General features: G+C 37.1%; 1 protein-coding gene across 1 annotated transcript in view; it reads left to right on the top strand.

Moving 5' to 3' along the window:
* The first annotated feature begins 1,953 nt into the window (after positions 1-1,953).
* LOC143459982 (dihydropyrimidine dehydrogenase [NADP(+)]-like) overlaps positions 1,954-26,010 on the top strand; it is a 31,922-nt gene continuing 7,865 nt past the window's right edge. Inside the window, exons 1-10 of the mRNA XM_076957310.1 lie at positions 1,954-2,106; positions 3,397-3,507; positions 3,876-3,958; positions 5,573-5,660; positions 6,114-6,275; positions 11,219-11,415; positions 17,445-17,526; positions 17,961-18,156; positions 18,322-18,497; positions 20,546-20,762. Coding sequence (XP_076813425.1) covers positions 2,071-2,106; positions 3,397-3,507; positions 3,876-3,958; positions 5,573-5,660; positions 6,114-6,275; positions 11,219-11,415; positions 17,445-17,526; positions 17,961-18,156; positions 18,322-18,497; positions 20,546-20,762 — 1,348 coding nt within the window. The 5' untranslated portion in view covers positions 1,954-2,070. The remainder of the gene's footprint in view (positions 2,107-3,396; positions 3,508-3,875; positions 3,959-5,572; positions 5,661-6,113; positions 6,276-11,218; positions 11,416-17,444; positions 17,527-17,960; positions 18,157-18,321; positions 18,498-20,545; positions 20,763-26,010) is intronic.

Below are 26,010 nucleotides of genomic sequence, written 5' to 3'. Positions count from 1 at the left end.
GTTTAAATTGTTCAAGCTGTAAACGCTGACAGGTATAATTAAATGCACATGTTAGGCTAAGCTTAGACTGGTATTTAATCTAGGTAGCCTAGTTATCAAGTCCAAGATCAAAGTATGTGTATACAAGGTTAAGACTAAAACCTATAGCTAAAATGGGCATAGACCTATAGCTTACCGCCTGGCGTCTGCCGCCTTAAAGGCAGTTGGTCTAACGCGTATCGCTTTAGGCTAGGCCTAACTCTGATTCCTTGACCTGAATATAGGCTTTAGAGGACTTCTGCATTTTCAAAATTGCGGCCTGTTGGAATAATAAAATAGAATAAATTAAAAAAGTAATTTATATAGGTTGACATTGGTATATTTTCGCTGAGCGTTTCTAATGGAAAACTACGGCTTAGCCTAATGTGTTCCAGAAATGTACAAACCAAGCTTCAGTTCAGCGTCTTTCAGCTGCCTACGTAACGTAGCAACGAAAGGACTTGCTTATGATGTGTATAAATTCATATATCTCAAACACAATAATTTTAGATGCTGTCTGTACCGTACTAACCAAATACAGTAATAAAATAAAAAAAAAACAGGATGTAGTTTGGTACTCAGAAGGTTAACTTAATTTATTTTTTCTACACATGCTTTGTAAGCATAAGCTTGTTTCTTCAGGTGTATTGCGAAATGATAGTTATTGCGTTGTACCAAAGATTACTTAGTAATTTTTGGTTGTATAATATGCAATTTTTCCAATTTGTGCTACACTGAAAAAAAAATTATTTCATAAAAATTATTTTCTCTTTTTTAGTGTTAATTTAATGTTTTTTTAGTTTTGGAAGCTTGCTCACACATTGATAAAGGAAGTCTATAAAAGTAATGATATAGCGCAAAAGCATGTCAAATTTTAATGATTGGTAAATATAATATAAAATATCTATGAAGATTTTCATACCTTACAGATATAAAAATTCTCTTAACGCTTTAAGCTATTTATGTGAAATATAAATATTAACAACTCAGCTTGGTTAAATCTGAAGAGTGCACTATTTCGTAGTCACTCAAAATAATGAGAGCATGACGTAGAACAACATTGGAAGGAAGGCAGCGTAAACGTCACAAGGTGAAGGTTCGCAAAACTTCAGTCAGCAAATCTATGATGGTTGTTTACCCGTGGCCGCGTACAGTGTATTAGCTGTATTTGCGCAATGCTATAAGTTATTGTTCAAGTAGGTATGTCAAAAAGCTTTTTAAAAAAAGAATTACCGGCATACAGCCCAGGTTACAGTTTTTTATGTCATGAATTACTGGTATTACGTAGGTATCAAAAGAAAGGTTATGCAAATATGCTACGTTTAGATTAGGCTTGATATGGTTTCACAGCCATTTTCAAATCACATACAGGCTAGATTTAGATCAATTTACAGTAACTTCTGCTAACTAGGCGTATTGTTGGGGTTGTGAACAGTTGTTAGTTATTGCTTGATCGATTGTTTGCTAATCTGACTCCATTGATAGCTTATTCATTATGCCCTGCTAGCCAGTTAACCATCACAGTGCCAGAACCAAACTGTTAATGTCTTGAATAATTATTTATTATTGGTTATCAATGAAACGGTTACTGTTTTCAGAGCACAGAATAAAGCTCCATTCGGTAGACTGTAAAAGTACAGACCTCAATTTCCGACTGACAATATCAGAACTGGTGCATTGAAAGCTGTAGTACGAAGACGTAATTCGGAAGTAGTCAAAACTTGGTCGTGTATACTAAACACGGCCAAAATATAGTACAGCGCTTGTTGATAAACACACGAAATAGACCACTAATAACATTATAATATCATCAGATCTGCACGAGAATTCTGTAGGAATAAAGCCTTATTATGACAATTACCACAAACTCTTCATGTAACCCACAAGCATCTGTGTAACGTTTACCTATTGTCGGGTAACATAAAGGTTGTCAACAAGACTAGCTATTTGCCAGTTCATAACATTTTCTTTTCGCTGTAAGTAGTTACGGTTAAGGGACAGAGAGAAATCTGTTGTGCTGTATTAGGGAGAAAAGGCATCTGGAACAAAAACATGACTGAATTGAGTAAGGATTTGCCTGATATTGAGGTTAGTAAATCTTATATTTATGCGAACAGAATGTGGGTTAAGCAATTCCTTGCAGTTTCGTCAATGCGGCACTATTTTCGTTGTTTTGCAACAATCTCGGTAATTCTTTTCGCTTAATGACCATCATGTGATTCCGAACATTACTTTACGCTAAGTAGTGATATCTGATACACAGTAACCTATATTTAGCGTTTTTCGTTGTAACAATTTTGCGCAATTTACCAAAACCAAACATGTCAGCGAACACCATGTCATTTCAAAAATGCTAACGTCAGCTTTTAGCAAACTTTGCCCTCACTAAGGTTACTTTAGCCTATTTGCTATAAGCTCGAGTGTAACTCAGAAGCTTTAACGATTTAGAGTCTTTAACAAAGCAAACACATGGGCATCGGTGGACAAACAATTCAGGAAGTGAAATTTGCAACGTGTGAAGTCTATAGTATAAACTGTTACGTGAAACCTCCAATACGGATGCGTTCTAACGTTTACCGAATATGAAATCATATTTAAAGCAGCTCACGAAAGTCAATTTCACCATTGCATTGTACACGTTTACCTGAAAGCAGTGAAACCCCAGAAGTGATAATTTTTAAAAGAAAAACTCCGGTGGTTTACTTGGTATCAAACTTGCCAGTCAAAGAGCCTAAATTCCCCTTGTAGAAACGGCATCAAATCACACGGTTACTTATCCTTGGATTTAACTTAATTTTGTAAAAGTTGTCGTTCTTGCCTAAGGCTGTTTTTATATGGTTTCACTTCAACAATTTTTCTACCACATGGCGAAACGCGAGTACACAGTGGTTGAATAGCTTATGCGAGAGAATGATACCAACCGTGTAGGCTACCACTCCTAACACTATAAAGCGATGTGTGCAATTGTTATCAACGTCAACGCGCCCATTATTAATTTAACATTTAATCAGAAGTAGCCGTTGCCGCTATACTCACGCTCAACTTAATCGCTGCAGCCCTAGTTTGTACATTTTTATGGTTACTCTCATTTCCCTCTCATAAGAGAATTAACTGTTATGACCTACGAAATCGATGAAATTTTACGGCGATGCATTTGTATAACGACATCCCTACTTCACTTCAAAAGTATATTGCAAACTTGTAGTGCAAGATACCCAACACCAATCGAAACATGTGCTTCAGTTTTCACTATTGATATGAAACTTTTTTTGCGCTATTGTGCGCTGGACCTATGTTTCAGCCTATACTTAATTACAAAGCACAAAAAGCTAAGTGTAAAAGATCTTCTGTCGGAATAAATGTCCTGCGTTTGTTTAGAACATTCTCGCTCAGAATCCGCGCATCAAGCCCCACGTCAATGTTGTGAACACGAGCAAGACCAAGAAGGTGAAAAAGCATTGGAAGAGGAATGCTGACAAGGATTGTTCGGTAAGTATCTGATAAGCACGAGCTACCATTTCCAAAACTATTGTTAGGTGTTGTTTTGCTGTTAACGGATACATTTTCGCTTTGAAATGTCTTATATGACCTTACAAAAGCTTAAATGAAACAAGGTCTTCGGTTTAAGGTTGAAGGATCGGTTCAGTTTCTTATGTTGTAGGCAATCCTGGTAGGCTAAACGGCTATGTATCATACCGGTACATGTCTTTATTTTCATAACAGGGCATATGTATTGTTAAAAACAGCATGCACAATTTGCACACAGCAATACCGTTGCAGTGACGTCATAAACCGTAAGCAAATATGTGACGTGTTTTTGGAAGCAGCCTAATTGCACTTGCTATTGTTTCCTGTAGACTTGCCATAGCCTCGAAAAGAATTTTGATGACATCAAACACACTACATTGAGCGAGAGAGGAGCATTGCGTGAAGCCGCCAGGTATACTACTTAAATGTTTACCTGTTGTAATAGCAAACAATATCCACTTAATATGTGGTTAAAATTAGGAACAGTAGTAGTAACGAAAAATAAACACAATTTAGCTCTCCTACGGTACGAATGGCCACGTTATGTAAGTGCAGGTATTATTGCTCTATTTTCGAGGGCATGGGAAATACCAGTACAGAATTCACAAAACTGCAATTTTCAAAACAAAAGGTTGACCAACGATAATTGAAACTGGAAATCAAAAAGTTTAAATATACCCAAACAAAAAAGACAAATTGTATAATTCTATAAAAGACTTTACCGAGCTGCATAACAAGAAATTAAAGAAATGGTAGTGTGCGAAACGTAAAGATAATTCTATTTCATTTATCTTCATTTTGGTTTATTCCGTATTGGTCCGTTCAGTGTATTGGAATTTTATAGCTCCATTTATTTTGTTGATTAAAGATTGGAAGTCACACATTTGTTCTCAATACAATGCTTAATAATGACAATGAAATTTTTTGAGAACGCATTCACATATATACAGTAGCTACATAGAAATAATCCTCTTACACATGATATAGCAACGCAAAGCTCCAAATTTCACGGAGATGTTTTGCAATTTTTCGACAATTTGGGTTATTACAGAATTTACCAGTTGTTACGGACAGGTAATTAATTTTGATAAAAATTCCATAATTGCTTAACGCGATTGATATGGTTCGGATGCTAACGTGTAAATATACTTTTACCGGAATGATTCCACTGCACAAAAGATAGTAATTTAAATGTTAAACTTTGTCTATAATTCCGATATTGTTGGATACACTTTTGAGAGTTTGAGTAATAAATACAATCGAATAGATTTTTTTAAATTTGTAAATATGGTTCTTATAGAATTTGGGTTATTCCGGGATTGTAATTAAGGTTCGGGCCCATTTGGAAGTATTCCGGCCTATAGGAATTCAAATACCTTTTTTGCATCAATATTTTGCGATACAATCGGAAAATATCGGTTGGTTTTATCTGTGATTATACTGTATTTTAAATGTGATTGTTAGGCGCTTTAGAGCGATTCTTATGATCGGATAAGGGCGCTGTACAAATGTTAAGATTATTATTATAAAACGCTTTTCTTAATTTCACGAAATCCTACTCAAATCGTGTCGTTCTAATGCATCGTCATATCTCGATCCCAACGCCGGAATAACCCAATCTTTGTAAAGAAAATCTTACGTAAACATTTTACCAATTACAAAAGAAATAATCACTGGATCACCCTTAACCGCCTTCGCACTAGGATGGACCGCTTCTATATAACAGTGGTTCGCTAGGGCTTGGGTAAATCGCCAATGTGGCAGAGGTCCCCAGGCTGCAAAGCATATCATCCCTTACTGCTCCATTCTCCGACCTGAAAACACGGAAATCTTAACGAAAAGACAGTCCAATGGTTGTTGCGCCTGGACGGAAAAACATAACTTTTGCTCGTTCAGACTCGAAAGGAAGAAGAACGGTAGCAATATGTATACATATAAACTATATTAAAGAAGACAGTTGCAGTCACCTTTGAACTTCGGGCATAAGTTTTCTTTTACGTTTATTCGTTGTCGTTTTTTATCTCAGGTGTTTAAAATGTGCCGATGCCCCGTGTCAGAAGAGTTGTCCGACGCAGCTTGATATCAAGACCTTCATAACCAGCATTGCCAATAAGGTAAACATGTATGTGCTTCCATCTTTTCTAAATTCACCACACCGGTATCATTAATATCTGATCTGTCGCGTTTTCCGCTTTTCACCTCTTCTGTCAGATGACACACAACATACGCCCAGTAAAACACATTTAGAAGAAAGAATTTTGTACATTTAAGTATGGCACTGTTATATTGCAAATGCAACGTTGAACTTGTCTTGTAGCAATATCATGTTCTTAATATATCCATGCTCGTGTGAAAATTTACAGGTTTAACAAATGGTGTTTAAGCCATGTGTTAGGTTAAGCTCACCAAAACTGCGCGGCATGGCATGTAAACATAGAACGATTTTGAATCCATTTTCTGATTAAAACACTCCTGATAATGCTGTCAAACGCGGCTATAATTCTTGGGATATTGTATTCCACACATGTAGGCTACAACGCACACATAGTTTGTATTTCATTTTTCAGAATTATTATGGAGCGGCCAAGGCCATCTTTTCAGATAATCCCCTTGGTCTAACGTGCGGTATGGTGTGTCCTACAAGTGACCTATGTGTCGGTGGCTGTAATCTTTATGGAACCGAAGAGGGTCCCATTAACATTGGCGGATTGCAACAATTTGCAACCGAGGTAATTTGTGCTATAGTTTTTACTATTTAACTTTCACAAAACTCGAATTATAGCTGCAACGTTCACGTCTTGAATTATTACGAATGTCTGCTATGGACATACTCAGATTTATTTTACGTGATCAATCCAACAACCGGGTATAATTTTTTAGGGAATGTAGGTTAATATTTTGATCTGCTAGAACAGCGTTTCTCACAGTTTTGTAGCCACGGAACACTAAGGCTTGTTATTTCGCTTCACGAAACGCCAAGAAACAAATGCTTATTTAGAGGGTGGATGAAGTAGGGATTCTACCCAAAAATATTTTGGATACAGCCTTGCTAAGAAATATAGACGTAAATTTTTGCATATATACAGTATTACAAATAACTAACGTCACTAAACAAATGCATGTAAAAGCAGAACACAAACATGAAATAAGAAGGTAACATTTCATGAGCGCAGTTTCAAAGAACAATGAAATAAAATTGAGCATAAAGACAGGGTGGTAAAGGTTTTCGTCACAGTGTAATTCAAGTCAAATGAAATTAAGTCAAACGTCGTTTTTACATTTCTGTAAATTTCTCATTTCAGCTATTTCGTCACAAGCTCAGTTATGTACGGGTTGATCGTTTTATCATAATTTTGTGCAGTGAAACAGAGAAATGTATTTCAATAAACGTTGCTGATTAATGAAACCAAACTTGCCTGTTATTTAGATATTGTGTACTGTCATCTATATGCATTGGAGTAACGAAAACTCGCTTCCCGCTTTATAAACCCACCCGCTTGAGCCCAAAATGGTCTGGTCACAAAATGAGCTTATAAAGCCGCGACCACTACATTTTGCTTATACAAATTCAATGAAAGCCTGACGACATACCAACTAGCAATAACCTTTTACAAATAAATCTGTTCAACTTAATGATAACTAACAAGCAAAAATACCTGCTAATGCAGAGGCGTGCAATGCACAGCCCGCGCCCCGCTGCAACCATATATATGGCCTACCCACACTACCGACTTTCAGTATAAGTAAGCCTACTACTATCAAAAGCACGTATAGATATGTAGAAAAAATCGTGTATTATCGTGTAGAAAAATATAAAGTTCACCTTCAGAGTGCCAAGCTATATCCTGTTTTTCATTTTACTTTAAAATTTGGTTAACACGGTTCAGACAACATCAACACTGTAATTAAATTAATACAAGTGTGAGGACTCGCCATTGTTTCATCATCATAACTCAGTGCAATTGCTGGTATACATAGTAACTGTTATAATGGACAGCAAAAATGATTTGTTTCACCAAACACTTTGAACAAGCTCGCGGTATGCAGTTTGAGAAGCGCTGTGCTAGAATAACGACATATTGCACTCCTGAAAACACGAAAAAAACACAACTCGATTTAGACATGCTACCGACATTTCAGACAGCATTTTACCCTTACCGCTGCATAATAATGTTCAACTACATTTTCGATTTAGCCCCATTGGGATATGCTGGTTTCTTATCATTTGTAGTTTTCGATAGAGACCATCGCCAAGATGTTTTGTGGCCCACGCACTGATTGTTGTCTAACTAATATTATTATTATGTTGCTGCAAAGCTTCTGTTTATCGTGGCTTTGATGCTTGCTATTTCGGTCTACTCCCGTCTAATTGCGCAGCACGCATGCTTCGCTAAAGCAGGTTCTCTGCTATACTGCGATAATATACCTTACACAGGCTTGAAGCTATACTGTATTATGACAATCCCGCTAAGCAAGAGATGGCGTCTCAAAACCTTAAATACATTAACAATTCCCATATTTTGGGGTAATTTTGAGAGTTTGGGTTAGTTTTGGAATTAGCATTAAACAAACTCAATAATATGTTCCAATTCTGCAAATAGGGTTCCTATCATAGAATTGGAATTGGTTGTAGAAACCTGTTCCATCTAAACTTCAACCTGTCTGGATGTGCTATCATATTTAAAATGTTTAAATCGGTGGCGCAGTGGAAACGAACCCTGCCTCCCAGTTACAACGCGAGTAGAAACGTGAGTTCGAGGAGTGTGCCCATGAATAAGGACCTTAATCGATAGCCTTTGTCAGCTCCAGCCGTTGTACTCAAAGTGTTCCGTTGACTAAGTTTAACAAGCACATCATCATCAATTGATGTCATTTAAATTCACCAGGTATTATATCTGACTTTAATACAGAGTTATTAAGCAATAAGCCAATGACTGATGTTACCGACATGTTTTGTTCCTTTGTTGTTGGCTAGAATTGGTCTTGGCGTCGCTGCAATCTGTTTTAACATTAAGGTAAATTTTGTTATACCTTGTGTATGTCCACATCACACCAAAATAGTTCTAATCATTAGAGTGGACAGCGCAACGTACATTGATTGAAATATTTGCTTCAAATAGTCCATCTTTGTTTTGCAAAGGCGGAGTTATAACCGTAAACCAGTTCACAAATATCGGTCGTTTGCAAAAATGTTGCAATAGTTATACCAATATTAAATGTTGCAATATTATAATTACACCGCATACTAAACCATACAAATACAAATTTCTTGTATCTAAAGGTTAAATTGGTGTAATATTATACTCGCTTGCTACTGTTGATAGAAAAGTTGATGCTATATTGATAGATAAACGATCCAAAAATTTTCATTGCCCGTGTCACTGCAGTGGGCATCTGATGAGAAATTCGCGCACGCAGATGGTGTACCAAAAGTAATACCAAACAAGTATTTCCTTTCTTATTTGCCAACCCTTATTTCTTGCCCCCTCCCCCCCCCCTGGGGCGGGCCTTCTCTATACGCAACTGGTCTGCATGCCCATATTTAGTTGCAAATATTTCTAAAAGGTTTTGTGGCACTTCTGGAAACCTCTCGCGGCACACAGGTTGAGAAACACTGATCCTGAGCAACCATTTTTATGATTAATTGGAAATCTATAGTCATTTCAAACCACAAGTATCATCATGTTCGAGATTTTGATGGAACCTGTTGAAGTTAGTTTTCTGTGCCATGGCGGTAGCACTATAACGTTTTAAAATGTCTGTGGATTTTGCACTGAGTCTGTAGAAGGTAGAGAGTTGCTTCTGTATTCACACCCACACCTGTTTTGCACGCATTTTAAGCTTGTATGACAATTTTTTTTCTACGTTTGGTATTATAAACGCGTTTGCTATGACTGGAATGTAAAGCAACGTGATTGTACGATTGCATTTAATGTCGGCGAGAAGTTTTGTTTTAGGGAAAAATAACTTGGTTCATTGTTTTCTGCGTTCAGTGACGCGTGCCAGCGTTTTACCACGAAAAATTCATATATTGTATTGTTAAACCGATCCGAAAGATTAACAAATTGTTCAAACGTGATTGCATTTTGCTATTTTTCTTGAAAAATTAAGTCTTATTATTTTTTTACAAGATAAATTAATCACATTAAATCAAAATGAGCAAATATTTTTGTACATCCAAGAAAGACGAAACAAAGTTTCCTGACTGTTAAATCATCGCCGCAAGCTGGCGCCAACAGCACGATATGACGGAAAGTATACTTCACGCAGTTAGCTGCGTTGTTTAAGCAAGGTCTTTTGTACACTTCACGAACATCAAATCTTTAAGAATCTTTGAGTTAGGGATACTAGTGACTTGGCTATTCGTTTCTTAAAAACTTTGGTAACTTTAACTTATCAAGACTATCATTTGCTTACGTTTTATTACAAAGAGCTGACCTGACCGTTTACAGCTACATTTAATGTATTTTTATGATTCTGGAACATGCATGCATTGTTACAATGCATTGAAAACAAGCATTTGAAACCATCACAACAGAAAGCAAAACGTCCAAATTAAAAATTATACTTCTTTAATTTTAATTGATCGGGAAATTGACCCGGCTACGATTTAGTTTTCCGGGAATAGGCAACTACAGTTTCATATAAAGGAATTCTGGTAAAAAATGATTATATTTTGCTATATAATAGATTTTTGGATGAACACACGATGGGGGGTTTCGATCCAACAAATTAAGCTGATTTTGAAAAAAAAACAATATTTTGTAAGGCAAAGTTTGTTGTTTTACTTGTTACTAAATTCACTGATAATTGGGTTAATTTCAGTCTGCAGCTGAGGCTATTGCTAAAATCATTTGTCTTTTGTTTTATCTAGTTACTTATATTTTCTCAAATCCTGCTTTTTGCCATGAATGATACAAATGGACCGCTTACCGCCATGGACTTCAAATTTCCGTTGAAACGAACAGTTTGATCATTTCCTATATTTCTGTGGCATTTTCAAATACATACGACTTTTGGACCTCCGTTCAGCATAAACTGAACCAAACATAAGAGGACAGAATACAAATGAATACGCAAAACCCAAGTTTGGTAGCAGTTAATTTTGCGATAATGAAATAATTGTATTCAAATGGCTCTACTGCACGAGCAGCATTATAACGCAGTACCGGACTTAAAACCACAATTGCTGGCGGCAAACGGTCGCCATATTGTGTTACCGGTCTACCTGTTGTGGCAAGCCACCTTCCTCGCAGTCACGTATACGTCGGAGAAAATTTTACGTCCGTCGCGACCAATGCGGTCAGAGAAGGTCGTTTCTTTTGCGGTTTGGTTGGTCGTGGCTTTCACTGCTTTTTTCTTAAAGCTTAAATGAGAAGCGCTTTAACAATATTTGCATGGCTCTTTAGAAATGCCTTGCGTCGTTCCATAAGTTAGCATGTGCACAGGTTTAAAACCTAATGCACTTTATAGAATAAGGAAAATCTATAAATTGTACTTTAACAGGAAAATGTTGATATATGATTTATAAACTCAAGTTTACCTTTCTACTTATTGTGTTTATTCTACACTCATGTGTTTATCAAAAAGAGTTTTTAGATACTATTAAATCTTCTAAAATCTTTTGGCTGGCCTCTAAAATTCGTTTTAATCTCACCATTGGGTTATTCAGGTGTTCAAGGAAATGAGGCTTCCTCAGATTAGGGACCCATCTCTGCCATCTCTGGATGAACTGCCTACCACTTACGGCGCTAAAGTAGCTCTTTTTGGATGCGGTCCGGCAAGCATTAGCTGTGCGACATTTTTGGCTCGTCTTGGTTACACTAACCTCACCATATTTGAGAAAAAAGATTACATTGGGGGTCTCAGGTATTTGGCTGTTTGCTTTTTACTATTGTTGGCAATCATAGAAGACATGTTTTGTCTTTTGTCACTGTATTTTTCCCAAAATATTTTTCGATTAAAAGTATTACAATACGCTTTGCACGGAATAAAGACTGAACGCAGAACCCGAACGAAAAGGATTTTTTTCGAAAATCGTTCGTTGCTCTACAGCTGGCAGTTTCTAAAACCGTTGGTTAAAGCGGGAAAAGTGCTCTGCGGAATCGCATCCGCAAACACTCGAGCATCAATAATAGAGAAAGGTTTGTTTAAGGTGGCGTTACAGTGATGCTTCCGTGACGACAAGCATCAGTAATCACAAACTTTTAGCGGAATTTCCCAACAAGTTCACGAAACAATAGGTTTGCTCGAAAATGAAACTGCGAAAAAAATTGTTTTGCTGTTTTATCAAAAAGGCATTTTTCAAATACTTAACCGGGCAGTCTTTTCAATGCTCTGACGACGTTTTTAGCATTTTTCAGCGGCTACAACATTTTTTGGTTGTGTGATAACGGTTGGATTTTTCAGTTGTTATATTTGGTATGCACTGCCATACTTTAACCTTAAATATATACTGTAATTTCCCGATAAAAAGGTTCATTTCATAAGCAGCTTGCTCGGTTACGGGTATATTGCACTTTCAAATGACTTTTGATGATCGTTGAAGTTTGCACAAAAGCCTTTTATGGACGATGTGCTGTATGACTGTAGTCAAACAGATAAAAGTTTTATTGTACGTTTATTTGCCTGAATGTGTTTGCGTTGAGGAAATACTTGCATTCCGTTTTGCGTAAGTTGCTCGTTTTTTCTCTAGTCTGGCAGATGCTATGCTTCGTGGTCTTCGTGGGTATTCATTTCCCATAGTCCAACGCTTTAATGGCGACAGTTTATACGATATTACGGCTTTATAGCTAAAACTATAAGCTATACAACAGTTGGTGACATCAGTCACTGGTCATTATGAAACATCACCATCAGCGTAATGAATCTCAGTAGAAGTGTGCTTAAAAGTAGACGGAGTGTCTAGTTTGATCAGAATTTCTAGCCCTTTCTTTCGCTGGTTCATCGTTGACGTAAATCGGCTTATCATCGGGTGTGTTGTTTGCTCATTGATGAAGTTCTACGGAATATTGCTGTTGTTTCCTCACGCTTGTTTCTTCGTTCACTCCACTTTCTCAAAGTTTTCTATCACAACAAAATGTTGTTATTTTTGTGCTCTCCTTTTGTTGGATGTTTACTATTCTTAACAAGTTATGGAGTATTTTTTTGAGACGTACATAAAACGAGTGAGATGTTGTTTTAAACTAAACTTAAAGTTAAACACAATGTTTATGTAGTTACTGCTGCAACTAAAATCCAAAATAAAGTCAAAATTCTGCCAAGTTTTTACTTAAATCTGTTATTAAATTTGGTAAACTTGCAGTCAATTTAAATCTTTCAATTTTTTCGTCTGTCACGTGGTCGAAATTTACATTTCAATGACGTTTGAAGAATCTCGGCCCTGATGTAGCATGCCTTTGGCCTCACTGGTGTTTGCTGTTATAGCCAGCAAAAGTAAATTTAACAGTATTCCGTGAAGGCAATTCGTTAAACTATAATAGCCCTCGATAAATTAATGCTCAGTGGCATAATCAAACACTAATTCCCGTTCTAGTTGTGCAAGAAAGCTTAGATAAAAAATCAAGTCAAAATTTACAAAGTTTAGGCATAGAAGTAAGTCAGCCCACGGAATAATCCATGTCTGAGTTCAAATTCAACCACAATGATAAGGTGCTTTTTAGTACCTCACTAGGAAGTTTTAGCAGATCTGTATCGACGCCAACAGGACACAACATTTAGCTTAAGCTGTTGACTTCGGTGTTCGGTTCGAGGTCAAATACTGCTTTTTCCATCTTTGTAAACATCATGTCGAGATCCGGAATTTTCGTGTTTGTCATTTCTAAAAGTAGATTTTACATACCAGGGGTTTGCCTCGTTTTTCGAAAACAACCTACGTACGTCATTGGCGTATTTCTCAAAAGCTGAATTAAACATTTTCCTCGCTTTACATCTATTTTGACATATTTTTTCGCCTGAGTTTTTCGTTTACGTAGACATGACATTTTTAAACAGCTACCTAACAAAGGAAGCTTCTTAGAACTGTAAGTTTTGTACGAATCGACAATGTTAAAGGATGTATTTTGTTATGGTTATACACCCTATTTATTGTGCTCTGCATTACAACAGTGTAATTATTTCGCCTTTTTCTGCGCGTGTACAGTGGACAGCGGCCATCTCTCTTCGCAAAGGAAATGACGATTAATCTCTTGAACAACTTTTGTTCAATTTCGCAAGTGCTGCGCAAAAGCTGTATTGGTTGTTTCCAAAACTTAGACAGTTTTATCGTGCATGATGTTTACTTTGCGCTAGTGTACTAGCGTTTGAGGTAACAAACATACATTTTCCACTATGAGAGCTTAGTTATTTTATGAAACAGTTTGTATGTTTGGTCAAACTACTTTTTTGATAGACAAGGGAATAAACACAGTTCGTAAAACGCATTTGCTGAATCACTGCGCCCTTGAAGGCCGAAAGCGTTATCGCGTGAAGACATGTTGGTTTTTTAGAAGTCTTAAGCAAGCACACCAATCGTGCAGAGTTAAACCTAAGCTTATCACCCGTTGACTTGCGCCTAAGCTCTATATTTGTTGAGAGCAAGACCTTGAGTTTAACCACAAAATGTCAAGTCAAAGCGCGGCTCAAAGAAGCATTTCACAAGTTAGCTGCGTTAGATAAGCCAGTCTTTGCAAATTGCAATTTAGTTTTGAAACAGCTCAGGTTTGGTTGGTACTGTAATTATGCCAACTACTGACCAGTGGTTACGTGTTACTGCTTGAAAGAAAGCTGTAGTAAATCATTTCTGAATCAATTTATTAAGAAACTATTGGCAAATGTCCCCCATTTCTCGTGAAAATTTAAAAGCATTGATGGATATGTTGTACTGGTTTATATTTCACAGAGTAAACTATTATGCAAAGGTCACTCTTTTTGCTACTTTTTCTTTTCTTTTTAGTGGACGTGCAGGGAAACCTTACGGTTGTAGTTGTGTCAGTGTCCTAACAAAGGTATTATTTGAGTATGTTACGAGTGTGACATATGAAGGCGAAGTTAAGATATCTTAATGGTATGCTGCATTTTTCATGTTTCGCACGAAACCAGTTGCACAATAAGCCACGCGCCCGTTACATCATTTCACGAAACACGTGACCCGATCATGGATGACACAACGTCACGTGGATGTGAGTAATGCATCTATTCTAATCGTCATACATCATTTTAAGAATTGTTCTGTAAGGATTCATGAGGGCTGAATGCGTATTTAAAATTGTGGCCTTATAACAATTGATGGCTTGCTGGGAGCAATTCCGGTGACCTGCGGTCATATTTTACACCTGATTCTTCATCACAGGTCGCTTTTTGTACTAGCAGGTGATCGAGCAGTCGTTTGACATTATTGTGCGAGATGTCTAAATTTTGTGACGAATGAGAACATTGTGATAAATGGTGTTAATTTTGCTGCATATGTTAACTACATTTTTTTGTTTTTCCATGACACCTAACATTTCAACGCGTGCTGTTTCGAAGACCGGACTGACAATTACACCAAGTACACCGTGCGCATGGCCTACCTATGGTGCACGTGGTTTCCCTTGGCATGATTTTGTTAGATCGCAGGTCAGGTTGTTTGCCACCACATGGCCGTAAATGTTTGTAGAGTTGGGAGTAAAATGCAAACATACACTTCACTAAACTTCAACGAAAGTTAACTTCTGTCAAAAAGCTTTGGAAAGTTGGTTTGCAACGCTCTTATCTTTGCCCATGCTGTATGAAACTCTATATTCTCTAAAAACCCGACACAATGAGACGATCTCTATCAGATCCAGTGATTAAAAATTATGATTTTAAGGTTATTGAACGAGTAAGTCTGTGACCTTTACCTCCGACAATAAAGAGCAATGAGCGCAAAGTATAATAAAACATCTCACCTAATAAAATATCTGTCCAACAGTCTTCATTTAAAATACGTGCGTTTTACCTGTTCAAATACCGAGGCTTTAGCAGGATTTCGGATTGATGCTATCTTCAAGAAAAAATCTGTAAGTTAGGGGCTATGCTGTAGAATTCAAAAGCCTCCGATGCAGTAATTGTGACCAAAGATCTACGGGTTGCTCGTATCAAATAACACTTGCTTTTTTGTAGGAAACTTAGGGTTGAAGCTTCATACCTTAAAATTGCATAAAATTAGGGATAATGATTACAGTGAAAGTTTCTGACAGGGTTTCTTAAGTTATCAGATTGTGAATTGCTGAGACAAACCCTGAAGCCAACTGTAATCTTTTTGAACAAAAACCCTGTAATTTTATGCGAGTCGCATTTAAAAACAGAATAATGTAAATAAAACACACAATGTGCTGGTAAAAAATGAAGTCTCATAAATACACCGCTACAATTTCTTATAAAGTGTTTATTAAAACAGAATGAGTGTACTTGAAACATTTTCCTGGACGATTTAAATTCGTATTCGTTTCTTTGTGAAACTGCTATGTTTGATAACTGAGACATGCAGCATAGTCTCTATACTGTGCTACAAGATTTGCGATCATTTAATATTAAAATGGTGATGACTGTCAGTTGTTCGTTTGCTGAATAGTGATATTTGCCCCCATTTGATATGACATAGTATGAAAGAGCGATTTGGCAAAAAGATATTAAAACGTTCTGTAATAGACTCTCCAGGACCAAGAGACCTGATGATATCACCCAAGCTTACTAATGGTTTGTTTGTGTCAACGATGACGTAGGTAATGATTTGTAAGACCCGTGTTTACACCAAACCCAGGTGATTGCATCTGAGTTTGTCGTGCAAATACCTTTGAAAAAATACACTAAGCGACTCAAAAGCAACGAAAATACACTTTATTTTGTCCACATGCTATCTACTGTCGTATGTTTTCGTTGTGGTTCACTGGTATCCGTCCGTACAGTTCTATTTATGATTTATAGGACACGCAGGTTAGCAGTCGGGCGGTCTTACATGCGTCCGACATCTGTTCTGCACATCGATGGAGAATTGCGTCGTTAGAAAATCGTTAATGACATTTTAATCCTGTGCTAACTTTATGTGTTCGTTCCGCTTTTCCAGATCGATGGTTTGCCTTAGTTTTATCAGCGCTTCCAATTCATAAAAAATATGTCAGAATTGTTTAAAATCTGGGTCGATGAATCACGGGTCGAATCCTGATGTATCACTCTTCATGAATCACCTTACACGCAATAAATGCAAATCTTTACCAATCGTCTTTACGTAACAAGTTTACATACCGCATCGTATCAACACCACATATAAATATCGTGGTACCAATCGCCTAGCGGTCCGCGGCAGCGCTAGTGGTACCAGACGTAAAGTCTAAGCACGCAAATTCTGTTGCCGCTGTAGCAGTAGCTGTGATCGTTTATCTTTTGACTGATGAAAGTCTTTTTCCTTCGAAATTTGATAAATGGCCGGGTGTACCTTTACCGCTTGATCACATTTACTGAGGCGTTGAAGTATAATGAGAACTATCGATGTCCGTGCACTGCAGTAGAGTTATTTACAAAGTCTGAATAATGTATAGCTTTTGTGTTAACTACTGACAGGGCTTATGGTACTAACTGTTGTTACCTGGTTTTGCATTCAATAGTTTGCAAAGCACGCAGTTTTAAAGAGTGTTTTTGAACTCCAGAAGACAATGAAGTCTCACTTTAAATTTCAAAAGCGTATTCCTAAAAAGGTTATCCAAATTCAAAAGCTTCATTTACTCGCTTTGAAGCAATTTTATTTTCTTATTAACAACCAAAGATTTTACGACCATCGTTAACACTCGATTGCCTTTTCCATTACAGCACTTTTATTAGGCTAATAAAATTGTTAAAGCGTGGATCTAGCTATAGCTATTATTGAGACAACTGAGTTCAAAGTAGTTCTGTCCTGTCCACAGCACGTCGGAAATCCCACAATACCGACTCCCCTACGATGTGGTCGATTTCGAAATTCAGCTTATGCAGGACCTTGGCGTTAAGGTATAATAATATTTTGCATGATTTATGCGGTCTGTCTTTTATGTAAATCTTTTTTTGCCAAATTGCTTAGCCGTTGCAGTTTATATATAGCGGTAACCTTTTCTAAGGTTTTATGTCAACAGTAAGAAAATTTAGCAAAGTAATAACTTTGTCATGATGTTTCATGTAATCATATATCACATGAATAAAGTCGTGAGGTTGCCTGATTCACGTTTCACTTGCTTTTATTGTAAAGTTTTTTCCTTTAAGCCAGTTGGATTTCAACAAGACACCTGGCATACCTATTACCTACACATTATATCAGATGTCATATTGTAAAATGATGAAATAATATCTATGGCCTGAAGACAACAAATAAGTTCTACCCGAATAAGCACGTTATTTCTTCAGTTTTTACAAACTGAAACTCCTTTCAAATCTTCTTATTCATTCAGATTGAATGTGGTAAGGGTCTTGGCGATGACGGATGTACCTTAATGCGCATGCGTGAAGATGGCTACAAGGCAATATTCGTCGGAATTGGAATGCCAGAACCAAAACGCATTTCTGCATTTGAAGGCTTGACCAAAGAGCAAGGCTTTTATACGTCGAAGGAGTTCTTGCCTTTGGTCGCCCGTGCGTCTAAGCCTGGTTAGTAATCAGTGTGAGGTTAAGTAGCTGGTATATGGTTGGTTCAAAGCGTTTAATGCCAAGTTTTCAACACATACGAGTACCGGCATAAATGTCAAAAACACAGTAGGCCTATATTTCGCATAAACTTAATTTTTTATCTTTATTCTCTATATTTTTTTCAAGGTATGTGCTCTTGCTCCAGCACCAGTCTTCCGGACATGCGTAATGCTGTGGTCGTCGTGTTGGGAGCCGGGGATACTGCGTTCGATTGTGCAACTTCTGCTCTTAGATGCGGAGCAAAACGGGTCTTCGTCGTCTTCCGCAAAGGATTTACCAACGTCAGAGCTGTTCCGGAAGAGGTGATTGATTTTTGCACAATCTTGTTTTCTTTTAATATTGTTCACTTTGTATGAGTTTAGTTCGCTGTTTGTGTTTATGCCAGGTCATAGAGATATAAGATGTGGTTATTAAACTTAATGCTTGTTTTACATTGCCTTCCAAACTCGAATAACCAATACGACTTGGTATAGTTATTCGCTGCATTGTCTATTTTGCTGTTTGTGGGCATTGTAATGAGGATTACATGACGTTAGAACCGCACAATTAGACATTTGATTGAGTGGTTATTGTAACCTCCAAGCTGCCGACTTGTAAATTCGTCAACTACCGGACGCTATAGGCAGCACATTTTGAACTTTGTTTTGCTCATTGGTATTTCGACGGAAACGCTTAATCTCATCCGCCTATTTTGCCAAATTCTAAATCATATCCTTCAACAATCATCCAACTTGGTTTTAGGTAGAAAACCTTGCTATGTTGTTTTCCCGCTTTTAGCAGCGGTAATGATTCATCGCTACTAATTTTGATTGGCAGTTGGTGCCGAGCGAAGTCGGAAAAAAATCACGATCAAAACTCCCACCGGACTCTTCATTACATTTTGGACAACTAATTACTACGTATTTTCACTTCTGACATAATTACGCTTTTCTACGCATTTTAATATGACTCGTAGGATTGTAATTACAGTACTGGTTTCACCCAAGGGCTTACGTCATCGCCGGATTTATATACATACTGTATCATTGTACATAATATGGATACAGGGACTGCAGGTTATTTCATTGGAGAGTTTTCTGATTTTAGCAGCACTAGTGTTGATGGGTTTTGACGTTCTAATATTTAAATAAGGGTCTTTTATGCATTGACACGCTATATCGGTCTATATACATAGCATATAGGGTAACTGATGCAGTGAAGGGTAACCTGTGCGGAATTGACGTTTTTGTCGTGACATTAAGGAATATACCACGAAAATGTTCAAAAGGTCAAAACTGCTTCTACCCGAATTCGAAGAAATGTTGCCTTCTGTGACGTTTCATGAAAAACGCCTTCGGAATATCTTGTCGTATTGTGATGAAAATTTTTATGACGCAATGCATTAATCCTTGCTATTGGGACAACCTAGTAATAGTCCTTTTTATCGGTTTGCTGGATTGAGCAGATTTGACCAAGTGGAGCGCCGTGAGAACCGAACAGTTGAAGCGGTCGCATAACATGCAGCTAATGCTGCTTTAATGGCAGGAAGTTTATAGTTCAGCAGTTAGATAATACCGCTTCAAATCGCATTTGGAGTCTGCAACAATATGTCGCTTTTCAGTTCTTTTTTCGTTACTGTCAGCCTGACAGTGTTTATAATCGCTAAAAGCTGAAACCAGTTTCCGGAAAGAACCGCTTAAATTCCAATCCCACGCGCTGGCACTTCAGTTTTGCTGTAATAGCTACTACTATCGACTGGGGCTAGGTTAAGCGTGACCGAAAAGCGGTTTTCAAAACATGAGTCCCTTTGTCCGTGGTAAGTTTGTAGTTTTACATAAAATTAACACTTCCTAAATATCTAATTATGTTTAAAAAAATTAAAATGCAAACTGTCAAATTGTTGTCTTTAATGACCTAGTATTTAATGTAGGCGAAATTCTCTGAACTTTTGTGATATATTATGTGATTATGCGTATTAAGAAATAAAATTAGCTTGCTTTGTCCTAATTAAGGTTGATGAGCGTATTCATTTCGATATTCTGCCAATTTTGCAATGTACGAATATGCGAACGTGTGTAATCTCAGCTAAAGATATTGCTTTAAATTTTTTCGCTCAGAAATAAAACGTCAAATAATGACGGTTTGCTCAGTTTTCGCTTTGGTTTAATTATAGTCTGCGATGTTTAGCTAATATAACCTATTCTTGTGGTATAGAGGTTGAAATGTGTAATTACATTATACTAATTATATACCAGAAACAAATTGATAAAGCATAAAATTAGCTTTACACCCGATAAAAACAGAATGTCTATTCACGACATAATTTAAATTTTCTCTCTTGGTGATTAACGTCTTCATCTGCTTCTTCCAGATGGATCTTGCCAGGGAGGAGAAGTGCGAGATGATGCCCTTCCACTCGCCAAAGGAGGTGATCGTCGGGGCAGGAGGACGAATCACGGGTATCCGATTCTGTCGCACGGAGCAAGATCTCGACTCCGGAAAATGGATCGAAGATGAAGAGCAGATGGTCCGGCTGAAAACCGATTACGTCATCTCTGCTTTTGGTTCTACGCTTGCAGATAAGAAAGGTTTTTGCATTTTCAAAGTTTCTATTCTTCGTATGCTGTATATTTGGACATGTACAAAGCGTACTGAAATAATATAGACATATACGGAGACAGCAGATAATATAAGCGATATTAATATCTGATAATGCTGTGCATGAACTAATATTTAGCTTAGTAGACATTAATGCAAGATAGCAAAAAGTGGTAATTATACAGGTATGTCTAGGCCGATCAGCCTTCGTATACAAACTACATATGTCTACACATATTAACATATTGAGGATGTTGTTATTTATGTCTAAATACGTTTGACTCTTTAACTTATGGTATACCATGCGTTTTCCCCTTTTTGCTGATGTTTGTGGTGTGTTGGGAAAGACAAGTCTACATGATGGAGCTGGTTTTTAATCCGCCGTGTCTTCGTCCCAGGTGTGTTTGGTGCCGACTCATAACAGTATCACGTGAAAGCAGCTGCTGGGCCTACACTTGTCATAAATCTTGATAAATCTTTTGGTTTCACTAAGTACATACCTATAGCGCGCAGGGTTACGGCTGGGAATAATCGAACCGCGTTTGGAGAAATGTATATTTTTGCTGTATTCTATTCTGAGGCTTACATTATAAGCACAAAGAGAGCGTTTGTTTAGTGAAATTATTTTCGTTACCTTTTCGTTGCGTGGTTGTTTTCATGCGTGGTCAAATCGAATGTTGTGGTGAAAGGTTATATCGAGCTTTTAGTGTCCACATATGTTTTACTAATCTTTTTCGCGACCGATTTTAAGGTTTCTGTAGGCGGTTTACCTTGTGTTCCGATTTACGAAAGCCGAAAATATCACACACGAAATATGTTCTGATCTAGACAAGGAAATTGCTGTCGGCTGGGTATAGTGTGTATTGCGAAAGATGGCGCACTATGATTGCATAGAGAGAAGTCGTTCTGGTACAGGTGGAAACGCGTTTTTTACTAATAACAGAATATTTCCTTCACTGTAACATATTTAGAGAAATTGCCTAAAGAATAACTTCACGTCTCTTTACTGTATATAATCAATACTTTGCTGGTTTAATTTCCCTTATTAAGTGTCAGTTCAGTAGTTCAGTCAGTAGGCTACAGTGACCTTTCCAATATTTTTTAAATTTGTTCTGATGATGACGTCATGGACGCTCATCCAGAAATGTAGGTTATTGTCTGGAATATGCGTTTCATGTGTTGTACGATTTGAATATAGGGCGCTCTGAATAACTGGTTTACCTGAAAATTGTTTTGACTTGCAAAGGTCTCTCGGAGAAACTTTCGAAGCGTATTTTACGGCAAAATGTTTTACACCGCTATGATTTTGTGTCAAACGTCACATTGCCTGTTTGGCCTTTTCGTATTAGCTTGTTAGTGGTTTGCATTAAAAGTCAGATTCTGTGTTTGGCGTAGGTAAAACTGGTGACTTTTGAAAGGTCAAATCGCTTTGACAAATATTGCATCATGTTTTTTCCACTTTGTATATTTTGCTGATCAACGGCGTAAACAAGCACTACCACTCAAGTCTACCATAAATACCAATATGTAATATAACTTGCTGTATTATTAAAATAATATACTGTATTAGTAGCCTTCACCAATACCCAGCTGTGTACGTTTGAATGCCAAATAATCCTGATTAATTAATAGAATAAAGTTATTAGTTTGGTCATTATATGCTGAGCTGATCCTAAGGCGTACACTAATCCTAATCGTTTAAAATCTATACGCGCTATCGTGGTCTAAGTCGAATTAGTCGAAGACCGTCAATTTGAAGGTCACAGATAATTTTTTATTTCGGCGAACTCTCGTGGCCTTGCAAGGCAAATGGTTCGACGTATGCTTTATTGATTTTGGTGCGGTTCGCACGGGGTCAGTTTGCATATTTAGGTCGTCGTTTTGCATAGGCCAAGCTTGTGTGCATGCAGTTGGTTCGCGAAAGCTGTTTTGGCGTCTTTAGACATCTGCGAGCGTTTAGTGAAAAGCTTTGCTATGTTTGAAAATAAAACCAGATATTTTATTTTATGAACAAGTCGTCTTTTAAAGAAACGTTTTGCACAAAGACTTATCGGAAAACCTCGGTCACGTATATTATGCTTATTGCTTGCCATAAGATTTTCTTAGTCCAACAAAGGAAGGTGAAATTTAAGTCGAAAGCCTTTTACGACATTAACGTGTTTCTTGGTAACACTTGCGCCGTGAAGTGGCAGTTGACTTTGGCTAATAATTGTTTAAGGTTGTATTTACCGGACGGAAGGCAGTACCTACTAAACTGAAAGCTGCTTTATTTTTATAACGTGTAATACCATTTCAAAATACTTTGTATTTAAAATTATAGTAGTGGAAGTAAATTTAGGCTATTTTGCGAAAATTAGTCTGATCTTAATATGAAGACATGTTTGGTTCACCTTTACCTATAACGATCAAGCGTTTTCTCCACAAGGATGTAACAAGCTATTTGCGTATCATAAAAGAAAAAGTCGAGCTAAGGTCTTACCAACGGAAGTGTTGTTGCCAGTGGTTTCTAAACGCCTACGCTAATTGGATGTCGGAAGTACCCTTCCCAGTCATAACTTAGTTATTTTCTACACAACTTAAAATAGTGATGACTTCTGAAAGAATGGATTTTACTAAATGCCACAGCATTCCGCGCGGTGAATCATGCTCCAAAAACGACCTTTCCGGATATATACGAACCCATTTCTCCTGCCCTCTAGTTTGCTAAAAGTCTTAAACACGCCCGCCCATTTATAACGATGGAATTACATGAACAGTGCGGGTGATATAGGTCATGCATAGACTATTTGCGTAAAGCACATTGATAGGCGAATATGTTGTCCCGTCGATAAAATTAAACTCCTAAATTTTGATCGGTTCAAGGTGCTCAATACCTCTTGTGAGATTTGTGATTGCTAACAGTGGACGGGTTAAAGTACTGTATGCTTAGTCAACACCGCACCTTGTGTGAATTATGATATACAGTTCGATTTGTTGCTTTGCTTTGCTGTAAATCGCGTGGTGATTCTTGGCACGTCCTTCGGAAGTGAAAAACAATCCGTGTCCTATTTCATTACTGCCCGCCTGTAAACCGGCGATTGATTTCATACTTTGCGCCAACAACAGGAATTTACTTCGTTTATCAAATTTTGGTTTCGAGTTGCAGGGATACCGTTATCTGCTTACAGCCGTACACGTTAGACGTAATTATCGGTTATGGATTTTGCAGAATTATTTCAGTCAAGCGGTTAATGATTTTCTGTTGAAATTGAAAGCGATTCGATTGTACCCAGTCACTTTAATTAACTTTATCGTTTCTCTCTGATCAGAAGTTCCAACTGAATCGATATTGTGTGAAAATGCTATGTAATTCCGTATTACGTGTATATACTATGCGCAAAAATATAGGGCTAATATATTACTTATGCGTTTCAAGTTTAATTGTAACTAATTTGTTAGCTTTTACAAAAAATGCAAACGTTCAAATTAGAGTCTCGCTCCCCTCAAGCATCAAAAAAGCAATTGGATTCGGGCTCCCTGCGTAATCGTTACCTTGGCTTGCTCGTCGCCTTGTCATTTATAAGCTTCGTTTTTCTCTCTTTGGCGTTCATTGTGAAACCGCACGCGTGGTTACCAATGACGTCATAATCACGCGATTTTGCCTGGAAAGGTCGTAAACAACAGGGCTAGAAATTTCATTGCGAAAAGAAAAACTTTTATGTCGTACCCGACTGGATTGACTGATTGATCGATATTGACGTATATAATATTGAAGTTATTTTAATGTATTAAATGAATTAGGTGCAGGTGTATTAAAATTTCCTTTGAGTACCGGAAGTTAAAAAAACTAATGCTTGCAAGTTGATAAGTAAATTTATTACAGCTAATTTGATTTCAGACGTTCTAATTTTTTCATTAGAGCGGATATTTAAATTAATACGGGGAAAAACGCATTGTGAACTATAAAAAGGCATGCGATATGATGCTACAAGATCGTATTGTTTATTTCGCACCCTTGCTTGCTATTTGGCACTTCTTTTTGCATCTTAGCTATGCTGAATAACCTCATAAAAACCGTATTATATACAAACATCCTGGACTTTTTCCTTTGTAAGTACTTTTGAAGGAATCCCTTACGATAGTTCACAATATGCTTTTCTCGTATTTATTTAAATAATTGCTCTAATGAAAAAGAAATGCATGTCCGACACTTATTTTCTTTAATAAAAATATGTATTATACCTGTAATCGTATTGCTTTTGTTCCATGCTCATGCTAGTTTTGAAAAATACTTTTGGTTAGGTAATTATAAGCAAAAGAAAATCGCAAGATTGGCCTTATCTGTGACGTAGATGAAGGCTCTTGTGATGTCATAGGTGATCACAGACAACATTCATAAATTTAGCAATACCTATTTGGTTCCACTGTATATCACGTATGTATCTGTTACTGCCAATAGCTTGATAGGTGACTGTCTAAAGCCCAACGACGGCGATCAGTACGGTACCGGTTTGACGGGTAGCCTATGTGGTCCTAAAGATACCGTAACTTAACGGACGCAAATGATTGGGCTACCGGGTTTTTATGTTAAAAACAATCGTAAATTATTCAATTACAATGCTTCACGTTGTTAATTTCTTCACATATCGCCTAATTGGACATAGGCTAAAAACCTATGACCTACACTTCTGACTACTGTTGTTGACTACCACGCAAGGAAAGCACCAGTAGCAGCATATTGTGAAGCAACTTGACTAATTTGTGACATAACAAGAGCCTTAATCGACGTCACAATGATGACCAAGAACTGAGACTTTTTGCGATTTTCTTTTGCCGATAACTACCTGACCACGAATTATTTTTCAAAAATGTTTTACCATATGTTCAATTAATATTGTTCTTTCATGTAAGCTCAACTTGTTTTTGGACTTGCCCCCCACTTTAAAGGAAGACTTATATGGTTTATTAACGTCTTCTCAGGTTAGCTGATACTTAATGTTTTCAACATTGCAACTAAAATTGGTCGTTTATGGCATTTTTGCTTCTGGCTAAATTCTTTGCCATAATATGTTTGTAGAAAAGCCGAATAAATGTGAAGTGGGATTTATATATCCCTAAAAATTTGCATCGTGAATGCCTTGTACAGTTAATCTTATTCAAATCTTTATTCAAACACAAACAGAACCGGTGTTTCTGCTGTGACCTGTTGGTTTAAACTTTGTTAAGTTCAATCTGATTTTTCATTAGAACGAGGTCAGT

Source organism: Clavelina lepadiformis, chromosome 5, assembly GCF_947623445.1.
Source record: "Clavelina lepadiformis chromosome 5, kaClaLepa1.1, whole genome shotgun sequence".
Lineage (NCBI taxonomy): Eukaryota > Metazoa > Chordata > Ascidiacea > Aplousobranchia > Clavelinidae > Clavelina > Clavelina lepadiformis.
The sequence above is the reverse complement of the archived record's forward strand: the minus strand, read 5'-3'. Positions and strand labels throughout refer to the sequence as shown.